The 13,824-nt window shown below is 37.3% G+C and overlaps 2 protein-coding genes across 4 annotated transcripts in view; both read left to right on the plus strand.

Annotated features, from left to right (window-relative positions):
• The first annotated feature begins 320 nt into the window (after positions 1 to 320).
• Positions 321 to 7,489, plus strand: LOC116336007 (A-agglutinin anchorage subunit-like). Of its 2 annotated transcripts, none has more exons than XM_039612800.1 (14): positions 321 to 603; positions 696 to 755; positions 948 to 998; positions 2,357 to 2,401; positions 2,500 to 2,556; positions 3,533 to 3,595; positions 3,896 to 3,958; positions 4,069 to 4,170; positions 4,399 to 4,417; positions 4,732 to 4,751; positions 4,849 to 4,889; positions 5,037 to 5,103; positions 5,900 to 5,940; positions 6,041 to 7,489. In XM_039612800.1, exons 1-14 carry the CDS (start codon positions 549 to 551, stop codon positions 6,131 to 6,133), a joined length of 777 nt encoding a protein of 258 aa, XP_039468734.1. In that variant the 5' UTR covers positions 321 to 548; the 3' UTR covers positions 6,134 to 7,489. The 2 variants fall into 2 exon arrangements, with proteins under 2 accessions (XP_039468734.1, XP_039468735.1); XM_039612801.1 differs by having other exon boundaries at positions 3,536 to 3,595.
• A 75-nt stretch (positions 7,490 to 7,564) lies between these two features.
• LOC120440399 (location of vulva defective 1-like) overlaps positions 7,565 to 13,824 on the plus strand; it is a 59,191-nt gene continuing 52,931 nt past the window's right edge. Inside the window, exons 1-7 of one of the 2 annotated variants that reach the window (XM_039612798.1) lie at positions 7,565 to 7,709; positions 7,989 to 8,015; positions 8,131 to 8,418; positions 8,703 to 9,017; positions 10,501 to 10,557; positions 10,655 to 10,714; positions 11,065 to 11,151. In XM_039612798.1, the coding sequence (XP_039468732.1) occupies positions 7,676 to 7,709; positions 7,989 to 8,015; positions 8,131 to 8,418; positions 8,703 to 9,017; positions 10,501 to 10,557; positions 10,655 to 10,714; positions 11,065 to 11,151 (868 nt within the window). In that variant the 5' untranslated portion in view covers positions 7,565 to 7,675. Of the gene's footprint in view, positions 7,710 to 7,988; positions 8,016 to 8,130; positions 8,419 to 8,702; positions 9,018 to 10,500; positions 10,558 to 10,651; positions 10,715 to 11,064; positions 11,152 to 13,824 lie in introns of both variants that reach the window. The other variant, XM_039612799.1, reaches the window with a different exon arrangement.

Genomic DNA, 13,824 nt, shown 5'->3' on the forward strand with positions numbered 1-13,824 from the left:
GTGATAGTTTACAAAGACATACAGTGGTGTAAAAACCTTCCTGTTTTTAATGTAAATATTAGACAAAGAAAACTCAAGTAGTCACAAAATGCAGTTTCTAAATGAATGTGTTTATTATTAAAGACTGTATATGATGCTACTTTTTTGTATTGTGTATTTTTGTTAATTTCCTGTTTTATAGGTGTTTTATGAAAACCACATCTCTGCAGTCACTTAGTGTTTCCTCTGGCTCTGAAAAAGATCCTGAATGTCAGGATTTCAAGAATGGCTGGGCAGTGAGGGTCGCAAACTGTCAGGAAGCAGAGGAAACGACGATCCGTGAATGTTGTGCAAATCAAAGTAGTACATAGAAGCCGGTTGATGATTTACCACTTAAGGTCGAGACAACAATCCGACACCTGAGAGCTGCCACGCTGCTCCTTAAATACCCGGCAGATGACTCCCAATGCACCGCAGGCAAACACAAGAAAACCAACCAACAAAATCACCCTTCAAAACATACACATTAATTTATATACACAAACCCATTTCTTTTAATTCTAGATATTATGAAGAAAGAATCACCAACAACCAAAGTGAACTCACCATGCACCATGACCACAGGTAAGACAGACTATACATCTAAGTATCATACAGAACATTATGAATGTTTTCTTTAGATTAAAAAAAAAACAACTTTTTATGTATTTATACAGCACTGAGTCTCAGCAATCCCAGTGCTTCCAATAATACCACTCCTGTAACCCCACCATCAGGTAACTAAATCACTGATGTGGTATGTGTGACGGTAATGAATCAGTAATAGAAAAGCCTGTTAATCTGAGCCCTACAATTAGTGTGACCTGAGAACATGGCATGAGTAGAGATAATAATGTGTGATTCTGTTATGAGTGCATGAAAAATGCAAAAACACAAAATAAGTTTTAAATGTTTCTGTTTCACTTCAGAAGTTCCAAATCTTCAAAACCCTACCTCACAAAAGAAAAAGAAAACATCAGGTAAGTAAAAACAATTCAACCATTTTAAAGTGCATAATATTTTCCTTATTAATATTGTAATACTGTATGTTTTAACCACATTTTTACTATACAATGATACAGCAGCTGTGTGTACTTTGTGCATTGATTAAATTCTCACCATGTTAACATATTAAGTTCATTCAGCTCCCAGTGTGTTCACTCTGAGTTAAGCATATCCATGATTAGAAAAAGAAAGTCATCATTAGTTGAACTCCACAACAAGGACACATCCTTGCAATGAGTATATAAAGCACCATGTCGCCATTTTAATTCTGATAGATCTGGAGAGGATTCATCATTAAATCTGTTTGAAAATAAATACAAAACTACTGTTTTTCATCCTCACTTTTACAGAGTATTTTGTGATTTCTGAAATAAAAATGCTTAATAAGATTGACAGAAAAGCACTGCTTTAATTTTCCAAAGTAAAACCATTAATAACTTGATAAATGAAAAATAGCAGCCTTCACTGAGAGATGTTGGCTCTTACAGCCATAACAGAAATATTGTACTTTTTTACTGATAATAATAAGAGATAAGCAACAGTAACTGTTTTACATGTGAAAAAAAAACAAAACAAAATACACAGCAGCTTTCAGTCTTTAATGAGTGTGAAATTTTATCAGTAAAGGAAAACATGTTATAAATAATACATGTTGGTCAGGTGGATATAAGATATTTTAGTATGATTTTTGATGGATGGGTCATTTTAAATAAGATGTACAGATGATGTGGTAATAAAGTCTTTTCCACAGTAAGATACAGCAAATGTTTCCTGTGCAAAGAAACTGCTCACTGTCCTCAGAGTCACAGTTAGAGAGAAGTAGACTAGATATTACTTTGAGCTGATAATAAATCCACAGTATCCACTGGCTCTGTCCTTTCTTTACCACTGAATGATAATAAAAGGTCTCATCTTAGAGACCTTTTATTAGTAGAATAACAATAATGCCATGATTCCAATACATTACCTTCTTGGATTAATAATTAACTCTGTCCACATGACTGTAAGTGCAACACCACAGGCACCAGAGGAATACAAGACGAGAACGATAAATATTTAACAGACATATAAAACATTTTCAGTAAAGACTCAGAGTAAAGGTGGAGGTAAAATCTAATTTTATATTTTATGACAGTTCCCCAAATATTTCAGTTTGAAACAAAGTGGGGGATTGACTGATTAACTTATTTTGCATTTAGGATGGAAATGCTGCAGTACTGTGACAGTAAATTTGTTTTAGTCTCAAAATGTCTTCTTTTAAAATGACTGTGTGAAAGGAAAAAACTTGTCATGTTGATTTATTTGTCTTGTTTTACTCTGTTGTGAAAAACAGAATCAAGAGCGACCACCACAAAGTCAACATCTACCACAACCACAGGTAGGACATAGAGTACATTTAAATATCAGTCCAGATCACTTCTTTTTTTCACACCACTTCTTAAAATGATCTTAAATGTGTTTTGTGGATTTATGCAGCAAAACCGCAGCAAGATTCTTCCCCCTCTACCACTGTGAACTTACCGACTAAGTCAGGTAACTGATGTGTTTTGTGTGACAATCGTTAATAGCACATTTAAATAAGCTGTTAGTGTCAGTCTTAGAGTCAGCGCGACCTTTGCAGTCAAAACATGTGAAGATGTTTTGAAAGCAGAGGTCATGAGACAGGATCACAGGTAAGATTGTTATGTATGCATCAAAAATTCAAACATAAGCATAAACATTTGCTAAAATGAGCTTCAATGAAGCAACAGCTGAGCCATTAATTTAGCAATTTTTTTATCATAAATTTGTAACTTCCTGCAGGTAAAGAAAGAGCCTGTTCGTGCGAAAGCAGAGGAACTATGTAGAGTGACAACAGTTTTTTCTTTTTGTGGCTGAAATTACAAAATGTTTACTGAGTAATTCTGTCCTCAGAGTTAGCATCAGTTTTCCAGTTAGACACACAGTGAACATGCTCACACAGTCAGGCACAGAAGTTACATTAACTTGATTTCTATTATAATTATGACTGTCTATGTCTGGTCTCGATGTTATTTTGTTCCTCTGAGGTACGGGGATTTCTAAAACTGAAATAACACAGAGAAAATAAATAAACCAACACATCAGAGTAAAGCCTACATGATTTCTCTTATCTGTATAACAAAAGTTGTAATCATTAAATTCTCTTAACTTAATCATTGCTCATGTGACTGCTGACCAAGAAAACTAAAAGTACTGTTTTGAGTGTGACACCAAAAATAACCACCAGAGGGACACAAAGAGAAGAACTATTCAGCATCTCCAGACATTTACACTCATCTTCTGTCTGCACTAAATTTACAACAATACACAAAATATTAGAATTTGGAAGAAAGCGGTGGATCGACTGAGTAACTAACAATGCTGCTGGGAAAGAAATAGTTAGTGATTAATGCGATAATACATTTGATTATTAGTTCAAAATGACTTGATAACTCAATCACACAATCACTATAAAAAAGTCTTTAACATTTTTTGTGTATTTATGCAGCAGAATCAAGTCTCACGACAGCCAGGGCTTCCACTTCTACCAGTACTGTGGACTCACCATCAGGTAACTAAATTACTGAGGTTTTATGAATTGTAGCATTATTTAATCAGAAATTATTGATTTTTCTTTATTAATGCAATCCTCCTCAAAGCAAAGACATGGAGTTTTGGTGTAATATTTTTTTTTTTTAAATAAATACACTTTCATCCTAAACATTGTAGATGAAGTCTCAAGAAAGATAAACACAAAATCATCATTTACCTTGACCACATGTATGACATACAATTCATGTGAATATTAACACTGATCATCACACATAGCTTCTTAAATCTTAGATCTTAAACATTTTTTGTGCTTTTACAGCAGAATCGAGTCTCAGCAGTTTCAGTGTTTCCACTTCTACCACTTCTGTCATCTCACCATCAGGTAATTAAATTACTGATGCATCATTTGTGACAATAGTTAATAATAAATCAGAGCAGACATTAATCTCCTTTTCAGTTAGAGATGAGATGTGTTTGTGGTTTCCTAAACAGGAATGTGGACACTGACTGTTGTGTTGGTCGTCGTTGGTTCTGGTGTAACTGTGGGTGCCATCTTATTGGTACTGGCACTTTTCAGATCTAAAAGAAGAACGGGTGAGATCTCAATCAGTTAATATGTGAAAGTCTGCAGATGTATATGAGAGTTAGAGTGTAATATTAACATTTCACACAGAGAAACTCTGATTCAGTGAGACATTTGTAAAACACAAGTCTCACTGAATCAGAGCTTGTCAGTTTGTAATTAACGGCTGTAAAGCTGATCTGATGCCCAACATGACCCCAGCAGACTAACTGTCACTTTTTTATTGCTGTTTATTCCAGAGGGATATTCTCTAAAGAGGTAAGAAATCTGTTTTCAGCAAACCTGAGTAGTAAGTAAGTATTTTTTGCTATCACTTGTACAGGCAGAAGTTAAACTTACTGACTTTAGATTTTCTTATTCAGCAACTAAACAGAATTATTGGAAGAGTTGTTGATTAAATGCCTTGCTCAGGGGCAGTGAGACACTTCAGGGCAGAAAGTCCATTCACTTTCCTGTGAAACAGCCTTTAAAGTACTAACCAAACAGAGTAATACGATGGGTCTATGGAGAATATTCAGCATTTATATGACTTTTGTTTAATTTTCTAATTAATTTTCCTTTTCTATGTTTAGGACAAGAACCAACATCCAAGGTATTGAATTCATTCAGCTGCAGCATCAATGTGTTCTTGATTTATACCCAGGACAGTATTTATATAACTGAGCTTTATTATTTACCTACTGCTGCAGATGACTTTGTGTGCATGACAAATATTGACCCTGGAAGAATGGTAAATAAACTAAAATGTTTGTCAAATTCTACACTAATGTAACTAAAACATTCAAAAATTTAAATACAAAAGGTTTAAAGGTAGGTTAACGTTAATGTACTATTAATGGATTTTCTCATTTAATGTCCTGTTTCTTGCTGTTTTAAGTTAACTGAAGGTGATGATGGAGCCTACAGTGTGATCACTTCAATACCCGGTGCCAGCTGTGCTACCGGTGAGCTGTTTTTATTTATTTATTTGTTTTTGTTTTCCTTTTTGTTTTACACCTCCTTAAACACTGCAGTACAGGGTGGAAGACAAATTTCAATATTGTAATTATATTATTATACCACAGCTGTGGGAACATCTTTTATGTGGGGACAGAGGTTGTTGAAGGGATGACATATGTGAAAACTGGGGTACCTCAACAGCAATATGAAAAAAAAAACAATATAAATGTTGTAAATTGTACATGGTTATGGATGTTTGATGAAATGTGTGTTTGAAAAGTAAATATGGCAGCACTTTATCTGCAAAGACCTTGTAACATAACACACAACTACACAGTTTTCAATTATACTTGTGGACATCCACCATCCACCAGGGGGTGCTGCAGGACCCTCAGTGTCCCTAATCTCCGCAGTCCTGACAACTTTAAAGAGAATGTACAATAGATTCCTCAGTTTATTTGCAGGTTTAGTTGTTTAGTTGTTGTGTTTCTTTCAAAGTACAACAATGTGAATACTGTATCATATAAAGAGTTGCACCACTGAAAAAAGCAAATCTTTCAGTAACATTGTTGCTTTTATTTGCTGCATGAAAAAACACCAACAAAAGATCTTTCGGGTCCTCTTAAAGAAAAAAAAATAGTGAAATGACAGTAACATGTGGTGTATGCCCTTCAGTACATTGGGAAGTACACCAGGTCATGTTTGTACAGGAATAGAACAAAACTGTATTACTTCAGTTCTTCTTGCACTTTGTATCTGTCTAAAAACAGCAGCTTTAGTTTGTGATTCTCTTAATTGCAGGTACTGAGAAACTGAACAAACCAGAAAGGAAAGAGCAAGATGTAAGTGAGACAAAGTTTCAGTAATTAAGATGTTTGTTATTTGGCTTTGAAGATGTTATAGACGTAAATGACTCTTACAGCTGTGTTCTTTCTTTTTTAGTCTGATATTTATCATCCATACGCCACCATCTCTGAGAAACCAGCTGCACCAGTCTCACAGGACATGACCTACAGCATGCTGCAGGCACATTGATGATGCTTATTATTTTATTTTCAGTAATGTAAATACCCACTGTTACTCTGTCAGTACTGGAAATGTTTTCTGTTCCTTGAACAAACTGTACTCTGCAGAAGCTGCAAGTTAAGATTGTAACCGTGTTTTTGTTCTAATCAATGTTAGCACAACATTTTGTAATTGGATATTTTTCTGTATTGTAAGACATTAAACACAGTGACATACTTATATTACAAACACATGATACTGAATCATCTATGGACGCGATACACACAACCAAAGATCCCAGAGGGACTAAAAGAGAAGTAATGCACATTATGTCATTGCATAAACAGTTAACTTAATCAAAATACACTGGTAATGGTGCTGCAGTGTTTATTTCAATTCAACCCAGTTTTGTTTATATAGCACAAAAGCACAACAACAGTTGCCTCAATGTTATCACTGTTACCTCAGAGCATGAGGGTCCTGAGTCCAAACCACCAGCCAGCTGGTCTTTTGGATGTTTGGATGTTCTCACTGTGCTGGGTCGGTTCTCTCCAGGCTTCCTTCCATACTTCAAAGACATGCATGGTGTTAGGTTAACTGGGGGATCGAAATTGGTCACACTGCATAAAGGTTTTCCTGTCTTTATGTGTTAGGGCCCCATTATATCTGCCTTTCATATATATAAGACACTGTAGTCACTATATTTCTGCCTGGTTAATGTCAAATTGCCATCTGTGTTTGGCTCAAAATTTTTGCACAGCATTTTTCCTGAAACTATTTTTTCTTGTATATATTGTATATAAGTGACCCTTTTTCACTTTTGCATTTTATTCTTTTAAATATTTGTTAGACACTGGCAGGAGGCTGCTTTTGTATCTGGGTTAAGAACAGTAGGGGTTGTTTTTTTTTGTTTTTGTTGCTTTTGCTTTGACCAGAGCTGAGGGCCTAAAGTGGCCGTGGCTGGGCTGTAATGGTGGAGGCTTTCTCTTCAGTGGTTTGTGTTTGTCAGTGCAGCCCTGGTTTGAACTGCACTGTAGTAACAGTGTGTGTAAAACTGAGATGTACATTCGAGGCAAAGTAATTCCCTGGACCTCTGCTTACAGGAAAACCACAATACTGAACTGGGATTCAAACGTGTGTGAATATTTTTAAGATTATTATTAGTAAAATAACTTCTTAAGGTCTTAATCAAGTATAACTGTGTGTTATTTGTACTGGTTTGAAATAAATATTCTCTCTGTTAAATTCCCATGATGGCGTCCCTGTTATTAAAACTCTTGAGTTTTTACTGCCACATGTTGCCACACAGACATCTGGGAAACTAAGCCCATGGCAACAGAAATGATACACATGTACTCATGCTTGTCTTTATTTCACTTCCTTTCTTGTTCTTTGGTCTAAATAAAACTCATAAGTAGTTTCAAAGGGCTGTTCGTGTTCATTTGCTCCGCTTGTGTAAAAGCGTTCATTGTTGCTGTGGTTTTCCTGTGAAGTTCCTTAAACTGGAACATCAACCTTTACACAGTCAGACTTTCACATGCATTCTTCACAGTCACAGTTATCGTCTTCATCATGGCTGGACACCTTCTGTTTGTCATCCTCATGTGTAAGTTAAACCTCCTGTAGCTTTATGATTGAAGAGTTTCACACTGTTGGCTTTACATTTTTCATGGCTGGTGATTTTACGTTGTGCGTTCTTCTAACCATCTTTGTGTGTTTGTGGTGCTTCCTTGTTTATATTTTTAACTGATAAACTAATGTGTGGAGTCCAAAACTAAAACTTCCTCAGCAGGACGATTTCCTGTGATCTTAAAAAGACAGTTTGTTTGTATTAATCAGTCATACATGCCTCCAGTATGTTGTTAACAAATTTTCTTTCCAACAGCTTTCGTTCATGAGATTCAAGCACAAGGTGAGTCATTGATGTTCCACTTTTCACATAGATTTTCTGTGACTGCATATTTTTTCTTTATTTAAACCAAAAATTAATTATGAGATGTAACATTTCTTTACCTCTGACTTTTCAGCTTTTCTTCCACCAACACTGACAGTGAACACAACAGTGATCTCAGAGAGAGACTTGGTCACATTTCACTGTCAGGCACCAACATCTGTCTCAGTTCAACAGTGTTTTTTCTACACTGTGGAGAAAAATACTTCCAAAGCCTTCTCATGCCTGCAGAATTTCACTGCAACAGAACTGTTGTTAATGTCACATCAGAGTTCACCTGCTGAAGTTAAAGTGAAATGTTTTTACACTGGAGAACTAAATTCAACGTCTGCGCACAGTGAACCATCCTCCATCACTATACAAAGTGAGAGACTGCTCTGACTGTGACCGGATAAGTTATCATACAGTGTGTTAGATATATTATCTTTTTAAAGCTGGCAGGGGTTTTGTTTTTGACAAACCTTTTTTAGGAGTGTTGTTCTTACACATTTTTTTACACCCAACAAAGACAGCACACAGGATTCTCAACATGACCAAAACATGATGACTTAGTGTTACAGATCAGCTTTTGTGAGCATTGTTTTTGTTGTGCTGGTAAAACATAGAATGTTCTTGCATATTAATGAGACTCCATTGATCTTCATGTAGGTCAGAAACCACAGATGAGAGTTCAGCATTTTAATGGAGAACAAGTTCAGTTTGTTTGCTCTCTGCCTGGATCTGTGAAAGATGATACAAGATGTAATCTGTACTTTGGAGAAGCAAGTCGTTCAGTCCTGACAGCAACTGTCTGGAAGAAAAGCAGCACAGAAACCAAACAGAGGTTCTGCCAGTTTTATGTCTCAATTGATGATTTTTTGAGACATCTACATTTTGTTCAACAAAAAGAAGCCAGCTGTGATTACACTTTGAAAAGGGAACCCAGGTCTTTGTCTCCTCGCAGTGATCAATACAACTTAACAGGTAAGTCAAAGATAAACAGACTTTATAGTACAGATGCTACTTTAATTAATTAAAATAATGAAAATGACTAAAATAAAAGCATTCAAAGTATTTTTCTCAATTTTTTTTTTTTACTTGTTACTCTCAAGATTTTCATTTCATTGGCCACGACCTCAGATGTGAAAAAGAATAATCCAGATTAGCAGTGTCTTGAAACGTAGGAAGAGTTGAGCTTTGATGATAATGCCAGTATATTAGCATGCTTACCGTAGAAGTGGGTGGCACAGTGGGTAGTTTTTACTCTGGATACCCTTCCTGACATATCCTCAAAGGGATTTATATCTTCTCCTGGGAGAGGAGGCATGTGGGCATCTATTCATAGATGAATGTGTAAACCACTACAATATGCAGCCAACACTTTCCAGGTTGTTGACATGGCCAAAGTTCTAATGCCTAATTTCAGATGCTTAGCAGGAAAGAATAAGAAATATTTACTATGTTCAACATCTTACATATGAATAAGGAGATGTACAGCTGAGGTATACAGGAAGTCATTAGTTTTGCAGGTACTTAATCAGAAACCTCTGGTTTCTTACACTGACCCACATGTTCAAATGTCTCTGTGTTAACATTCATCGTTGATTCATTCATTCATTGTTGTCATTATTGTTGAATTTATTAAGTACCGAATTTAGGCAATTGGAATTTTCCTGTCTACCAAATTACAATACCCTTGTGAGGTTAAAAATAACATTTTTGGTGTGGAATGAATTTCTAGAACTGAAAACACTTCCTGAGGTAACTCTAATATCTGAGCGTGGGAGTTCACACGACCCTGCTCATGATACTTATACTATGGGTTTGTTAGGCAAACAAACCCATAAACTTTCAAAATACATCAACCTTTCAAAGATTTGTTGAAAGGTTACTTTTTAAACTATAATTGTATCTAAAGAATAATTTAATAAAATGAAAAGGACAGAACTGAAAGATAGCTAAAACATTTGTTTCCACATCTACAACTGTTTAAAGTTTTGTTTTATAAAACTTCGACCTGCTGTAGAAAAATGAAATAAATATTGTATTTAGGTGAACAGAAAAAGTTTCATTAGCAGAAGAGTCTACAGTGTACAAGTATAATTTCAAAATTCATGGGGTTGTGCTTTATAAAATCAAGTGAAAGTGATCAGAACAGGACTTAAAGGGAGCAATTTCAACAGAGCATTTTGTTAGCAAAACACATTTCACTAAACATCTCAAGTAAATTTTGCTTCAATGCCGAAACCTGTTTGTATTCATTATCTCAGGGCCATGAACATCTACTAATTTAACAACACTACCAGATATTTCAGTATACACCAACAATTGTGGCTCACCTGACACTCCCATTGTGACATGTAATAAAATAGTAAATGTGTTTTCAAGATTTTTGAATCACTTTTGAATTGATTGCAGTAATAACAAAACCTTTATTTGTACACAAACCCATTTCCTTTTACTGAAGCTATTCTGGAAAGTGAATCACCAAAGATCAACAAACCATCATCTATCATGACCACAGGTAGGACACACAGTACACTTAACTAACAACCCAGAGCATCATCACACATCACTTCGTTAAAATATCTTTATCATTTTATTTTCCATTTATGGAGCAGAATCAAGTCTCAGCAAACCCACTACTTCATCTTCTACCACTTCAGTGAACTCACCATCAGGTAAATAAATTACTGATGTGGTATTTGTAAAATTCAAATTTTTGCTTAATGTAAACCTGCTGTATTAATGTAAACCTGCTCAAATTAAAGCTAAGACATTTAAATTTAGTGTAGTATATCTTCTTTCAAAGTAAATATTCTGCCCACTGACAAGCAAAACTATGTCTAAGAGTCCAAATAATTATTTAATATACCATTCCTTTATGTTATACAGAAGTATTTAGGTGTACACCAAGACACATTGTTTTTGGAATTCCCTTCATTGGGCATTTAATACCAATTGTTACTTTTTACTTTCCTTTCGGAGAACAGTGACCTATGTGACATAATGTTTGTTTGATATCTTAAAGGATTAACTACTATTCTCAGTGCTGCAAGTGATGTGGACACTCGTCCCAAAACAGCTCAGTATATGACATCAGGAGCCAGTACTACAGGTGAGACTACAAATGTCACTATATATATATAATACATTTTCTTTCTATTAGCTGTGGAAAGAGTGGACCCGATGACGCCGGACCCTCCGGATCACTGAAATAGGCAAAGCACAATTTCTAAAGTGCTATCCAGCTGCCCTCCCAGTTTTCCTGACACCACACCTCAAGTCTGCTGCACTATCCCTCCTCTGCACCAGAGCCATAGATCACACCTCCACCACACCACCCCACTGCCCGACTGAGGCTGGGGAGCCATCCGACCGAGCCTACTCCCTCGCCCCTGCAAGAGGGTGACAAAATTGGCCACCACCATCTGCGACCCGGCCTATGGACCACCTCGAAGTTAAAGGGCTGCAAAGCCAGATACCACAGAGGGATTTGGGCTTTGGCATCCTTCAAGCGATACAGCCACTACAGCAGGGCGTGGTCTTAACAGAGGGTGACTGGGTGTCCCAGGAGGTAATAATGAAGAGTCGACTGCCCACCGGATGGCCAGGCACTCAATATCCAGCGTCCTCCCGCCCCAACTGTCTCTTGCTCTGACAGCTTCTATCTGATGTAAACAACCAGGTGGTCGCAGAGAGAAAATGCCCCCCCGCCCTCTGTTCGAGGCACCCGTTTACAGTATAAAAGTTTGAGTGCATGCTAATGTGCTCAAACGGGACCTCCATTAATTGTAACAGGCGCAAAGACGCTTTTGGAATGTCCAGCTGTTTTACCCTTGCCAATAAAATTGGGCTATTATTCGCTCCAAAGATTTATAATATTCCATATGCCCTGCCATGGGGTTATAATGAGCAGGCTGGAAAAGCATTTCCCTGTTGCTTTTTGGCACTAACAACTATGTGTGTTCCTCTCTTGTGCGAGTGTCACGATACACCCGATAAAGCCTATCTTTCAACAACACAAAATGCTGCTAGGTTTGTGCTACTTCAGGGTGCACCAAGTGACCATCAATTTTCATCACTTGGTCAAAGGCTGGGCGTACGGTGCCATCACAAGACTGCTCAAGTGGGAAATCTTCCATGGAGTGCATGACTGGAGGCTGAGGGACCTCCCAAGAAGGCCCTGCTATCTCCTCCTACCATGAGACAGTGCTGGACAACCTCGCATCAGAGTTGAGTGCAGTGCAGACACTACACGCCGCTTAGGGTCATGAATGTATCCCCACACACTGCCACAACAGGTTATGCTGCGCCAGGTGTGAGCTTACTGCAGCCTTTACGCTGTGTGTCTTTCCCGTGTCTTTAATTTGCAGTGGCACTATGGGATATGTATGAATGTTCCCATGCACATACCTGACCTCCACCCACTCTGCCTCCAGCAATGCCCCTGGCTGAACCAGGTTTGGTGGATCAGAGTCTGCATGCAGGCCGAATCCACCATAGCCTGGCGCATACCCCCCTGGCACCTTACGTAACACTGTACGTCCCTCCTGGACCGGGGAAGATGTTGGGGCACCAGCTACAGGAGTGTCTGCATTAGTGGACAGTCACCTGCACCCCCAACACTCCTGCCCTGAAGTCTGTGTGACCCCTGTGGGTCGATGCGGTAGCTGCGGCCACGGGTACCTGCGGAGAGACAGCAGAGAGGACTTGAAGGGAGCAATCAAAGTATATATAAGTGTACCACTGCGGTCGCTCCTGCTCCTCCACAGATGGTGGCATTGGGAGAGGACTAGCAAGCCTCCTTCTTTGGGCCAGGGGGTGCTTTTGCAACTATACTAAATAAGGTTATAGTAAATACAGTTTAAAGAGGTAGGGATGTTGGTTGCATTGAAGTATATTAAAATAGTAGAAATATGGTTTATAAATAAGGTGTAATGTCCAGGAGTGTTGGCAGTGCAGTTATCCTCCAGTCAGGGTGGAGGTAGGGCATGTTTTACAGCCTGTGGGTAAAAACTTCTGTTGAGTCTGTTTGTCCTCTGTTTGTCTTGAGTCTGTTTGTCTTTGACCTGATGGACCTGATGGACCTGTATTCATTCATTGTTGTCATTATTGTTGAATTTATTAAGTACCGAATTTAGGCAATTGGAATTTTCCTGTCTACCAAATTACAATACCCTTGTGAGGTTAAAAATAATATTTTTGGTGTGGGATGAATTTCTAGAACTGAAAACACTTCCTGATGCAACTCTAGTATCTGAGCGTGGGAGTTCACACGACCCTGCTCATGATACTTATACTATAGGTTTGTTAGGTAAACAAACCTATAAACTTTCAAAATACATCAACCTTTCAAAGATTTGCTGAAAGGTTACTTTAAAAAAAAAAAAAAAACTATAATTGTATCTAAAGAATAAATAAATAAAATGGAAAGGACAGAACTGAAAGATAGCTAAAACATTTGTTTCCACATCTACAGCTGGCCAAATTTTTTTAAACCTAAAATAAATATTGTATTTAGGTGAACAAAAAAGTTTCATTAGCAGAAGAGTCTACAGTGTACAAGTATGCTTTCAAAATTCATGGGGTTGTGCTTTATAAAATCAAGTGAAAGTGATCAGAACAGGACTTAAAGGGAGCAATTTCAACAGAACACATTTTGTTAGCAAAACACATTTCACTAAACATCTCAAGTAAAATTTGCTTCAATGCCGAAACCTGTTTGTATTCATTATCTCAGGGCCATGAACATCTACTAATTTAACAACACTACCAGATATTTCAGTAT

This window comes from Oreochromis aureus, linkage group 5, assembly GCF_013358895.1.
Source record: "Oreochromis aureus strain Israel breed Guangdong linkage group 5, ZZ_aureus, whole genome shotgun sequence".
Taxonomy (NCBI): Eukaryota; Metazoa; Chordata; class Actinopteri; order Cichliformes; family Cichlidae; genus Oreochromis; species Oreochromis aureus.

What these genes read in the sequence shown, in the direction of transcription:
- LOC116336007 (XM_039612800.1), top strand. Translation starts at nt 549, where the DNA reads ATGAAGAAAGAATCACCAACAACCAAAGTGAACTCACCATGCACCATG. An exon ending in AAAGAAAAAGAAAACATCAG is followed by an intron (nt 999 to 2,356) that starts GTAAGTAAAAAC and finishes TGTGAAAAACAG; the next exon opens with AATCAAGAGCGACCACCACA. An exon ending in CGGTGCCAGCTGTGCTACCG is followed by an intron (nt 5,104 to 5,899) that starts GTGAGCTGTTTT and finishes TCTTAATTGCAG; the next exon opens with GTACTGAGAAACTGAACAAA.